This window comes from Borostomias antarcticus, assembly GCF_949987555.1.
Source record: "Borostomias antarcticus genome assembly, chromosome: 33".
NCBI classification, from domain to species: domain Eukaryota; kingdom Metazoa; phylum Chordata; class Actinopteri; order Stomiiformes; family Stomiidae; genus Borostomias; species Borostomias antarcticus.
The window spans coordinates 3,220,354-3,232,691 of NC_140266.1; the positions used below are offsets into that span (position 1 = coordinate 3,220,354).

Sequence of the window (12,338 nt, forward strand, 5' to 3'; positions counted from 1 at the left end):
TCTTGGTTGGTCCCTGGCCCTGTAAATACCGTGTGTGTTTTTGTGTCTGTTTAAAATGTAGATATCTGGCCTTGAAATGTGTCTAGAGAAGGTTGGTTTTTATCTGTCCCAAGTTTTTTTTCTAAAGTCCTGACAAAGTATGACAGGGCATACCCTAACCCTAACTCGTATTTGAAGTATTTGAAGTTCCATTTGTAAGAACATTTGGGGAGTTGGGTCACATGGACTAACTTTCCCTTATCACTCCATCATTGACTAAATCAAGAGAGTACAATGAGAGGAAATGGGTCCGGAACTGATGAGGCTAGCGTTGTCTGACTGGGGGACAGCAAGGTGTTATTAGTTCAAATGCTCTGGGAAATCTTTTTTTTATTTTTGTTTCATAGGATTTGTAATTCCCCTCTTTTGACCCCTGGATTCCCAGAGAGATGGACATACAAGTCCATACAGAGGGCTGCTTGACCATTATTTGAAGCACAGTGTCTCGGGATGGTTTTTATTCAGCTAGACGGGTACTATCTGCACTTTTAAGTACCAGCACTTTTTTTTTTCTTAGAGATTATGCTGAATGCGAGTCAGTCTAGTCAGCTGACAGCCAAGGATATCCGTTCAATCATGAAGGCGATTCAGGAGAGGAAATCCGTGGACTTTCCTGCCCGGCAAGAATCTTTTTCTCACACTCTTTCTCTCTCCACTTGACACACTTGCTGCGTGTGTGTGTGGCGTCTGATGGATTCCATCACTGCGTTCACCACACTCCGACCTTGAAAGCTATGCAACTTTCTTGCGTGCCATAAAGTCAGATTGGGCAACAGAATGCCAAATTGACGAAGGTATTTGGGGAGTTTCTGCTCTCTGACATCTCAGGGGATAGGAGATAACGGCTCCGGGGGGAGGTCCTTCTGGCTTTTTTGTCTTTTTTTTCTTCTTTTTTTTTTCTTCTTTTTTTTAAATGTGAGAGAACATTGGAGGCAGCCTCACACCATGCACTGTGTGGAAACAATCATGCTGTGCCTCCTCATTCTAGGACTAATGGTGTCATATAGTTTACAAGAGGTAAGGCGTCTGGAGATTCTGTTCTGTTCTGTTTAACTCTCTGGATCTAACATGTATTTGGTCAAATGTGTTGTGTTGTGTGTTATCAGCCTAATGTTATGTAAGGAAAACAATCTATCTTGAGACAGTGAGAGAAAACAAGCACGATGATCAATCTGAATTGATGATTGCTAAATCTGAATCCGCATGTTTTTATCTAACCTCTTTGAATGTATCAAATTGTTTTGTGCATTACTTGACTAGTAGCTGGGCTGCCCACCATGACTCTGTATTAATGCAGGTCCCGGTTGACTAATATTGACTGGCCCTGAAGATGACAGGCTGTGTGACACCATCTCACTGGCTTGATCACTGGCTGACATTCTGTCTCACTTGCCCTCTGCAGCCGGCCCTGAACAACCTCTGTAATGAACCTCGCACCATCTCTCGCTTCACCCCCTGCACCTCCTGTGCCGCCTCGGCTACAGCTCTGTGTCCCAGTGGATTCAGGAAGAGCACCAGGGACATGGGGACGGCCAACTGCAGGTGAACTGTCCTGCTGCCTTGAATGGCACACTACTCTAGCTAAGGCTCCTTTTGCGGCCTGTTCCTGGATGAGGTGTTTAGGGGGTAGTGGGCTGAGATGTCACTGTATAATATTCAATGGCATGGTCCTGGGAGTAAGTGACCAGCATTTGGTGAGATTCCCATCTCAGCTCAAATAACTCTTAAACGCTGCAACGGCTCGTATAGGGGAGCTTAAGGGGACTGAATTGAAATGTGTGCTTTCAAATACATTATTTTGGGGTGCGGTTGATTTCGTGAAAAGGCAAGTGTGATGTGTTGACTGGACTGGATCCTGTCTTCAACGTCCTCCGTGTTTTCAGCTACGCGGTGGACATAGGCGGGCGCACCATGGAGCTGCCAGGCTGTATGCACACGTGTGAGAAGAGCGTCACAGAGCGCCGCTGCTGTCCGGAGTTCTGGGGGCCCCTGTGTTTGCGTGAGTGGGAGACTATTGGGACTCTCTGTGTTTGCGTGAGTGGGAGACTATTGGGGGTCATAGACGTGGGGTCTGTGTAAAGGACTGAGGTGGATTGAAAGGCCCTCGGGCTGTTGTCTTTGTGCCATAGCTTACTGCCATGTCTCTGATGCGCCTCTTGTTTATTTGTTGATCCGTATGATCCTTAGGTCTGTTATTGTTTTGTTTATGAATGATAGAGCCACGTCCCAGTGTCTCTGTGTGTGTTTGTCTCTGCAGGTTGCCCCAGCTGGTTGTCGAAGACATGTAACCGACATGGCGCTTGTATGGATGGAGATGCAGGCAATGGAACGTGTGTCTGTGAGGTGAGTATTTTAGGCACTGTAGTCTTTATGCAGTGTAGCAATGCCCGCACACTCTTATTCTGAGTAAGCAGTGTGTTACATGGCATAAATATGTACTAATGAGTAGGGCTGGGTTCAAAAAGTCGATTCATCGATTCTGAATCAAATGATTCAGAATCAATTTATGAATCCCAAAATCGATCTTTTATTTAATGAATAAATTAAGGAATGAATAGTTCATTCATTCATTCATTCATTCAATGATTCATTCATTCATTCATTTTTTAAAATCAGTATCGATACCCAGCCCTAGTATTGATGTTTTGCATAACTTGGCAGTCATGTAATTAAGGTTACAGCTAAGAAAAACAGGTTTTAGTAACACTAACCGAATCGATATTGAATTGAATCGAATCGAATCATGATAATCGATTCTGAACCTTGTGAATCGGAATCGAATCGATTCTTGAAATTCGACTCGATACCCAGCCCTACTAATGAGTTACGCGTTGGGTTTGATTTGAAGTTGAGGCTGGGAACATTGCAGGGCTCAGCTACAATACCTGTGACACAGTACTTTTCACAGTAATGAAATGAACAGTGTTATGCAATGTAAATATTTTTGGTATGAGTAAAGTTTGATTTCAAGGTATTGTTGAGCACAATGGCGTTTTGGTTTTGTTCTCCACTCTTCAGGAAGGTTTCACTGGTTTTGCATGCCAAGAGTGTTCCAGAAAGGATGCTTATGGAGAAGACTGTAAATCCCGTATGTCAAACATTTCAGTTTTCATTTCATTTCAGTTTCTATTTTCTGTTTTTGATTTATTTGTGTGCTTGTTTTCCTGATTTGATATTTTTACTACTATATTTTTACATATTTCAGGGTTAGGGTTACATGTCACATGTGCATTTTAGGAATATTAATCAGGATATGTATTTTTAAGTAATAGTTCAGATTTTATGTTGCACTATATTGTTATTTATTACATTTAGCACAATTACTACTGTATGTAATTTTGACAGATTGGACATGGTAATAATTTATCCCCTCCTTTTTTCCTATTTTTTTATTATTTTTATTATTATTTTTTAAATAATACTTGCTATCGTACCATGTTCTGTGGTATCTTTGCCACAGAGTGTAACTGTGTGCATGGAGAGTGTAACAACGGACCAAATGGAAATGGAGACTGCTACTGTCAGCCCCCGTACTCTGGGCCCAGCTGTGACCACGGTGAGGTGTGACCCACTTGGGACCAATGCTTGTTTTAAGCCTTTATTTCAATCTCGTCGTTGACAACGAGAGGTCATCTGAGACATTTTGTGATTACAAACACTTACATTCGCCTTTCGCTTTACTGATGTGTTTTATTTCTGCTGTACAGTAACTTCCGCCTGTAGAAACTGCACTTCATACTCCCACTGCAAAGGAGTGGGGGACAACGCTGTATGTGAATGTCTTCCTGGTTTCAAGAAAGGACAGGATGGACACAGTTGTACAGGTAACAGTGCAGCTCATATTTATCATGTATTCTAGCAGATGCTGCTAACCTCAGTTTGACTTGATTTGACTAGAAGCACTGTGAATGTATCTAGGAAGGGGGCATTTATAATATGAATAAGATAATGACTGTTAAGATGTTAAGATTAGAAATTATACTGTATTTATCTATTCGACAGGTGTTTGCACTTCAAACAACTGTCACGAGAATGCCGAGTGTTCCTACCTGGGGGGCAAGACATTTCAGTGCAGGTGTAAAGTAGGTTATGAGGGAGACGGCAAAATGTGTCTCCCCATCAATCCCTGCTCCAAAGAAAATGGAGGCTGTCCTGCCAACTCCACCATCTGTGTCTACACAGGCCCAGGCAAGGTGAGACACAGCACGCACAGACGGGCCAAGGGTACTAGAACTACAGTTACACTGTCACCACATATACTGTACTGTATAAACAGTGAGGACCCAATCTTTCTGGGGCAGAAATTGGTCAAATTAGAGCAAAATGCACCCTAAGAAACTACATCAATAGGATCATTAAAACTGGATAAAATTCTTTCCTTTTAGGTGAGAAACGGACGAATGGGCCAAAATAGTTAAATTCAAACACAAGACCACAGAGCTGAGCTGTGTGAGCTGTGAGCTACAGTATGTGAATCCCATTTGCATTACAGGGTTTGTATGGGATTATAGAGGCTTCTCCTATGGGAGATGCTTTGCTTTAACTGTTAGCTCTGAGGCGTTGCTTTAACTTGTAGCAGACACTCAACAGACTTGTCTGTCAGCACAGACGTGCTGCTGGCTGTCCGACCGCCATTTCGTGGACAAAATGGACGTAAGAGTGTGTGAAAAGTGTAAATTGCGTGAGTCTTCTGGTCAATGAGAGTTGGCAGCTCTGGTCGTGAAATAAAATGACTATAAGACATTGATACTAACCTATGAGAATCCTAACATTTAGAACAAGCACCAAAAGAGCAACTAAACACCTCAAGCTCTGAACTCTGTGGATTTAGAAAGTAGACGGTCACCTACATAGAATAGACTTATAGATATACTTTTACTGAGACACCAAGCAGTTTTTTTGTGTACAAAGCAAAATGTACTCGACAATGGGTGAAATTAAGTACCCACAGGCGGTGGGCTCTGGTACATGTATGATGGACGAACGCACGTACTAACATAGAGGGGTCAATCTAATATCTCCCTTTGATTTCATCGGATAGGGTACAACAAGAAGCAACAGGCAACATAACGGCTAAATCTCATCAAGTTGCTACAGTATGATTCCCAATCAGTGGAATTTAGAAATGTTCTTGGAGGCAAAGTCATCCAAGAATTCAGTGAAATCCAACTGGCATGGCTTCCTAAGAAGCAAGATGGCACCCAAAGTTCCTGAAAAGATTCTTTCTCTTCCTGTTTCCTCTGCATCCTCTCTTCCAGTCAGCCTGTGAGTGTATGGCTGGGATGCAGGGATCCCCTCCCTCTGCTGGCTGTACTCTGAAGTCTGCCTGCTCAGTCGACACATGTGACAGGACAGCGAGCTGTGAGACCGGCGTGGATGGACACCCCAGGTCTGTTTCCCCTTCACGCTGGTGCTCACGGGCGATGGGAACAAACATGCCGTATGGACATGATTAGTCAAAGGAGGACCAGATCGCTTGATACAGAAATCAAGGGTCACAGAATACGCACAGAGCAAATATGTATCCAACATAACTGCACAGTTCCATGTGAGATGGTTAATGGTTGTTGATCTGCGTGTGTGTGTGTGTGTGTGTGTGTGTGTGTGTGTGTGTGTGTGTGTGTGTGTGTGTGTGCGCGTGTGTGTGTGTGTGTGCGCGGCCCTCTTACCCCTCTTCTTTAAGATGCCTCTGTGAACCTGACGAGATTAGTGATGGCAAGCGTTGTTATAGCAACCTGATGGAGAGGGTGAAGGAGTTGGACAGAGGTGGACTGCAGAAGGGCAAGCTCTCTGGCTCCATCATGCTCTTTGGTAGCCTGGTTCATTGCTCCAGTGTTTCCGTATTTTCTTGATACAAATGTTACTATTTTACATTAACTTGATGTTTTAGTCTAGAGAAGTGTTGTGTGGAACTTGTCAGGGATTGTTAGACAGACAGGTTGACTGACTTCTCTGTGTTACAGAGAGAGGCTGCCAGCTGATCCTCAGCCAACACGGGCCATTCACAGCATTCATCCCTCTTCTCAAAACGCCATTAACCGTAAGATAAGATGTTGATTAATGACAACGTATGAACACCGTACAAGTACAGTATACTCTTACTGCCCCTATGTACTGAACGTGAGATCTCTTTCCATCCATAGGGCATCGATGAATCATTTGTTTGCAAAAACCACCTCATCCTCGGTCAACATCTTTACAAAGACTTAGAGGGTAAAGACTTCAATACATATGGAGGACTACAAGTTAGGACCAAAACCAACAAAGTAAGTCACCTTTTTTGTCCATTAATTGGAAACCTGGTTGTGTGTGATGTGTTTACTCTATTTTTGCTGTCTTCTACAGCAATTCATCCTCTTGGATGCTCCAGACAAACTGTATACAGTCATCCAGGAAGATATCCCAGCATCCAATGGGATCATCCACATCATCGACACGCCAATCACCAAAACCCTCCCGAATAGTCCTCGGGACGAGCAGGTGAGCAGAGGCGCAGCTGCATCATCCCCATTCACACAAGGTACATAGCATGTTGTCTGCTCTCACAGCTTGTATATGGCTGTAATTGAATGACTCTAGTTTGCTCTTGTTCCCAGTTTGCCAGCAAGACAATTGGGGACATTCTGAGAATGGATGAGAAATACAACAGGTTTCTGTCATTAGTTGATGTGAGTACACATTCATGGATTATGATGTAATGTTTTTTTGTGTGTTTTTATAATGATATTTTTTATGTGTGTTATTGCAAGGCCACTGGGAAGAGTGTGGCAGGGGGAAGCGCATTTATTTATTTTAATCTAGAACTAAGTGGAGTCTAGTTTAATCTAGAACAAAGTTACATTTCAAACAGTAAGCCATCCTAAGTGATATGAAGTTGGAGGGCTGAGAGTAAGTTTTATTTAAAGCCAAGTTCATTGCATACAAATGTGCCCCTTGATGTCCCTGTACCACCCCCCTTGTTACAGGGGCTTGGACACTAGCCCGGTCACAATTTCCTGCCATGCGACCTTTAGACAGATGGTGCCACCTGTGCGTTATTGGACATGCTGAATCTGTTTTTCCTTTACCAGAACTGTGGGGCCCCTATGCCTCTGAGAGGCCCGGGGCCTCTGACCGTTTTTGTCCCCACCAACCAAGCTGTAGACCGCTTCAGAGACGGCAGCGTCATCTACATGCTAACAGATGTGAGTAGCATTATTAACATTATGGGGAACTTAATGAGACAGATTCAGTCAGCTCTTTACATTTTAGTTTTGATATATCAAGTCAACTAGAGCCCTTTACACACTGTACTGCACATACTGTAGTTGCCTGTACATTACAGTAACATCCCACCTCAGCTACATCCCATGACATTCCCATGTCGCCCCTTTACAAACATGCCAACCCCGAGATAGAAGGTGCAAGGGACAGTCCAGCAGACGGTCTAGGCCGAGCAATCTCAAAGCATATTGTTACACCCAAAAAAAAAAAAAAATATATATACATATATATATATATATATAATACTAATAAAATAGACTACAAGTGTTTCCTAAATTGTATGATTTATATTAAGACATAAATTTTATTGCAGCAGACGCCATTTATTTTAATGGCAGACAGGACAGATAAACCAAGTCAGTTGGAGAAAAAATCTGTAGTATTATTCTTACAAGTTTAAAATATATATTGTTTTTAAAATCTTTTTAATCGTATGTTGTTTGTGTTGCTTTTTATAAGATCAAGACCTTAATAGGCTACATTTTACAATGCGTGGTAATGCCCGAGCGCTTTTGCCATGATTGGGTACATCATATATGTGATTTTTTTTAATGTATTATTACTTACTAGGCCCAAAATAAAGATGATTATGATAAAGGGCTTCATTTCTAGGGTATGGGCAAACTACAGTATAGATAGAGTGGAACCGGCTCACTGGGCCTATAAAAAACACTAAATTAATATATCTTCATAAAATAGCCTACCTTAACAAATAATTTATGCCGACTAACGAAGTTAATTACTGACTAATCAGCCTAGGCCTTAGAGGAAAAAGAAGGTGCCCAAAACCTTTGTTCAGAAAAAAAGAATTGTAGGCTATGTCAGTCGACCAAGATTTTCTTTGGTTTAATACAGCCCTAACTATTTCACACATCTTAAAATGATCAAAATATAATTTTTACTTTGGGTGAATTTTGGAACTTCCAGTGGCGCCTGAAATCCCTAGTTTTTCGTGTCATTCGCCATACTGACCTACCTGGTAATGTAAGGGCTTCTGTTCACAACACAGCCTTCCCGACAGTTTCCCGGGAATTATACTGCGCCTTGACATGGGAAATTGACTCTGCAGAATTCCTGTGAAATCCCATTCACCCCTAGAATTTAATTGGAAAGCTTCTATGTGTGAATGTGATTTATGTTTGTCATACTGTAAGCAGAAAGTCCTGTGACCCAAAAAATGGGTAGAGAAACATTACATCATCTGGGAACAAAAGCATAATTTTCCATGGTAATCCCAAACATTATATGACATACTGTATATGTTCTGTTGTAGGCCAAGCATAAGCTTCAAGAGCTCCTTAAACATCACATGTTTTCCATGGCTGCGGTAAGGACCTTTTTTTAATCATCTTCCAAGGTAATTCATAATTATTTCACATTATTATTACTACTATTAGGGGCGGGGCAGCTCAGCTGCCGGTCCCTCTTGTATTTGCCACTATTCTTCTTCTGAATCTTCCTAGTAAGTCTGACTTCTCATGCATGAAAAATAATCAAAATTGGCCATTGATTGAGCACAGCTGCACTTACTCTGCAATTAGCAAGACAAGCCCCCCCAAATTCAAACCCCAGCCAGTTTGTCACGCATGGAGCAGATAGATAGATAGATAGATAGATAGATAGATGGATGGATGGATGGATGGATGGATGGATGGATGGATGGATGGATGGATGGATGGATGGATGGATGGATGGATGGATGGATGGATGGATGGATGGATGGATGGATGGATGGATGGATGGATGGATGGATGGATGGATGGATGGATGGATGGATGGATGGATGGATGGATGGATGGATGGATGGATGGATGGATGGATGGATGGATGGATGGATGGATGGATGGATGGATGGATGGATGGATGGATGGATGGATGGATGGATGGATGGATGGATGGATGGATGGATGGATGGATGGATGGATGGATGGATGGATGGATGGATGGATGGATGGATGGATGGATGGATGGATGGATGGATGGATGGATGGATGGATGGATGGATGGATGGATGGATGGATGGATGGATGGATGGATGGATGGATGGATGGATGGATGGATGGATGGATGGATGGATGGATGGATGGATGGATGGATGGATGGATGGATGGATGGATGGATGGATGGATGGATGGATGGATGGATGGATGGATGGATGGATGGATGGATGGATGGATGGATGGATGGATGGATGGATGGATGGATGGATGGATGGATGGATGGATGGATGGATGGATGGATGGATGGATGGATGGATGGATGGATGGATGGATGGATGGATGGATGGATGGATGGATGGATGGATGGATGGATGGATGGATGGATGGATGGATGGATGGATGGATGGATGGATGGATGGATGGATGGATGGATGGATGGATGGATGGATGGATGGATGGATGGATGGATGGATGGATGGATGGATGGATGGATGGATGGATGGATGGATGGATGGATGGATGGAATGAAATGAAATGAAATGAAATGAAATGAAATGAAATGAAATGAAATGAAATGAAATGAAATGAAATGAAATGAAATGAAATGAAATGAAATGAAATGAAATGAAATGAAATGAAATGAAATGAAATGAAATGAAATGAACAATTTACACCGGCAACCGCTAAAAATAGATACAGTATGTGTGTGTGCTGTGTGCATGTGTTGTGTCTCGCCGTGCGACCCGAATAAATGCACGGGTCCCCCATGGGTCCAGAATGATTATTAAAAACAAGAATATGACCTTCCTTTGGTGTCTGTGGTTGTCAAGTTGATGCAGAATAAACATACTAAGGCCTATTCAGGCAATGTACTGTTTGGATTTCAGACACATGATTTTAAATATATCGTTTTATTTAATAATTTTTAAGTTTTAAGTAATTAGGACCCTCATGTATTTGTCATTTGTCTCCTCCTTCATCCTTATTATTATTATTATTATTATTATTATTATTATTATTATTATTTCACAGAGAGTTGCACTGATGATGATACTGTCTCTTACAGCTCACAGTGGACCAGTTGGCCTTCATGCCTCAGATTCAGACCATGGCCAAGCAGGTCATTCAAATCAACATCACCAGTGATGTAAGCAAGCTCCCAGGGATGATGGAGTGTACATTGTGGTACAGTGTGATGCTGTGATGTTGTTGACTAGTCTATGCACTGTATATAATCTCCTTTCAGATAACTGGCTTTGAACACATGACAATGTCATATGTGTATCATACAAAATTGAACAATCTCCATTCAAATAGTGTACTCATGCGATTCTATTTCCTTTCCATACAGGGAAAGATCTTATTGGGTGATAAGGGCGCCCCTCTCGAGACAACCAATATCATTGGCTCAAACGGTATCATTCATATGGTAGATGGTGTTCTGGTGCCACCCTCCATCGTTCCAATCCTGCCTAAGAGATGTGACGTCAACAGCAGCAAGATCACTGTAGTAGGTTGAAGTTTGGGGAAGAAAATCTATTTATATATTTGTCAATGTCTGGAATCCCTTTTCCATTACTTGCTAAAGTACGGACACTGTGGTTTTGTTGTTTGCGAAACAATATGTTTGAAATAGTCCTCCATTAACTGAAATGTACTGTCATCTTACTTGATAGCATGTGCGTTGATGATGCGCATGGTCTACATATTACACATTCAGGTGTCATTGCAATTCTAATTCACTCAAAGACAGGAAATGGCCTAAAGGTGTGTAGATTTACATAGATGTCATTAAGCCAACCGTGGTGTCATGTGTCCTGTGTCTTGTCTCCAGGGCCCGTGCGTCCGCTGCAGTTACCTCTATGAGACCCACTGTCCCGAAGGCAGCACTGAGCTGGTAAGATACATGGATGCCACATAGACTACCTGTCAGAGAATGTGCTTTGCTATCAAACAGAAGGATGTACTGTAGATTTGTACTTTTCTCCCTCCTCCCCCCTCTTGGAGTTCACTGACCAGATGAAAGAGCTGGTCACTGCCGGGACCAAACTTATCCCCCGCCATACTTCTATTTTCTCTCCCCTCAACTCCCATTGGCGCTGCCAGGCCCCTCCCCCCCCGTTCACCCGCACAATTGTTACAGTCACTGCGCCAGACCCCTAACCCCCCAACCCTTTGTTTTGAATGTCCTTTTTTTTGCATTTCATTTTATATGACCTTTTATGTGTTTCTTGCACTTTGTCTTGATGCTTTTAATGTCTCATGTAAAGCACTTTGAATTGCCTTATTGCTGAAATGTGCTATACAAATAAACTTGCCTTATACAGTAGTTGCAAACTGCAATGGCAGCCATTAATGTTCGATGTGCGGTATCTGCCCTGAAAACTGAGAGTTTGAGTCTGTTGCCTGTTTTGTTTGTTTGTTTGTTGTTGTTTTGCCAGTGACTATGTATTTCTCTGTCTTCTGTGCCACAGCAAAGTCATATGAAGGGCTGTGATTACCAAACCTCTCCACTGACCATCTGGCTCAGCAAGGGCTGTGCCAAATACTGCAACACAACTCAAACGGTGGGCCTGTCCTGTACCATCGCACTCTGAACCGTTCTGCACAAAGCTTTAGAGTAGAAGGACATTGGGTGACTGTTTCCCTTGGGCTCTTGCAGAGAGCTGAATGCTGCAAGGGGTTCTATGGAGCCGACTGTAAACCATGTGTCGGGGGGTTTCAGAACCCATGCTATGACAAGGGGACAGTAAGAAAGCCTTCTCCCTCCTATTCTCTCTCTCCTTTCACTCTTTTCAGAGCTGTTCTGTCCTTTACACAGAACTATGTTATAGGATGCCCTCTCTCCTATGATGCTTTTTTAGCCTCTCTTACTCTGAAATGTAATTTAATGTAATGTATTGCTTTATAAATGTTCTTAGCCGGTAGACAAACATACTCCAGGAGCTTGCTCGATCGCCTTGTTGAGAGGGGTCAGGGAAGAATTTTTACAGCTCACTTATCTGGCCCCCGGGTGATTACTGTTTTTTTGCTTCCCTCTGGAATATGTAGAGGTGGGTCGTATGCCCACCTCCCTTGTTCTCTGTAAAGCGCATT

At 42.6% G+C, this 12,338-nt stretch overlaps 1 protein-coding gene across 1 annotated transcript in view; it reads left to right on the top strand.

Moving 5' to 3' along the window:
• Positions 1 to 984: 984 nt before the first annotated feature.
• stab1 (stabilin 1) overlaps positions 985 to 12,338 on the top strand; it is a gene marked incomplete at its 5' end in the record, with an annotated part of 34,336 nt that continues 22,982 nt past the window's right edge. The window contains 21 exons of the mRNA XM_084460718.1: positions 985 to 1,056; positions 1,442 to 1,581; positions 1,923 to 2,038; positions 2,297 to 2,382; positions 3,058 to 3,127; positions 3,500 to 3,595; positions 3,747 to 3,863; positions 4,042 to 4,232; positions 5,298 to 5,428; positions 5,723 to 5,850; positions 6,003 to 6,079; positions 6,183 to 6,305; positions 6,385 to 6,519; positions 6,636 to 6,707; positions 7,110 to 7,223; positions 8,576 to 8,629; positions 10,309 to 10,389; positions 10,594 to 10,752; positions 11,077 to 11,139; positions 11,717 to 11,809; positions 11,905 to 11,991. Coding sequence (XP_084316844.1) covers positions 985 to 1,056; positions 1,442 to 1,581; positions 1,923 to 2,038; positions 2,297 to 2,382; positions 3,058 to 3,127; positions 3,500 to 3,595; positions 3,747 to 3,863; positions 4,042 to 4,232; positions 5,298 to 5,428; positions 5,723 to 5,850; positions 6,003 to 6,079; positions 6,183 to 6,305; positions 6,385 to 6,519; positions 6,636 to 6,707; positions 7,110 to 7,223; positions 8,576 to 8,629; positions 10,309 to 10,389; positions 10,594 to 10,752; positions 11,077 to 11,139; positions 11,717 to 11,809; positions 11,905 to 11,991 — 2,205 coding nt within the window. The remainder of the gene's footprint in view (positions 1,057 to 1,441; positions 1,582 to 1,922; positions 2,039 to 2,296; positions 2,383 to 3,057; positions 3,128 to 3,499; positions 3,596 to 3,746; positions 3,864 to 4,041; positions 4,233 to 5,297; positions 5,429 to 5,722; positions 5,851 to 6,002; positions 6,080 to 6,182; positions 6,306 to 6,384; positions 6,520 to 6,635; positions 6,708 to 7,109; positions 7,224 to 8,575; positions 8,630 to 10,308; positions 10,390 to 10,593; positions 10,753 to 11,076; positions 11,140 to 11,716; positions 11,810 to 11,904; positions 11,992 to 12,338) is intronic.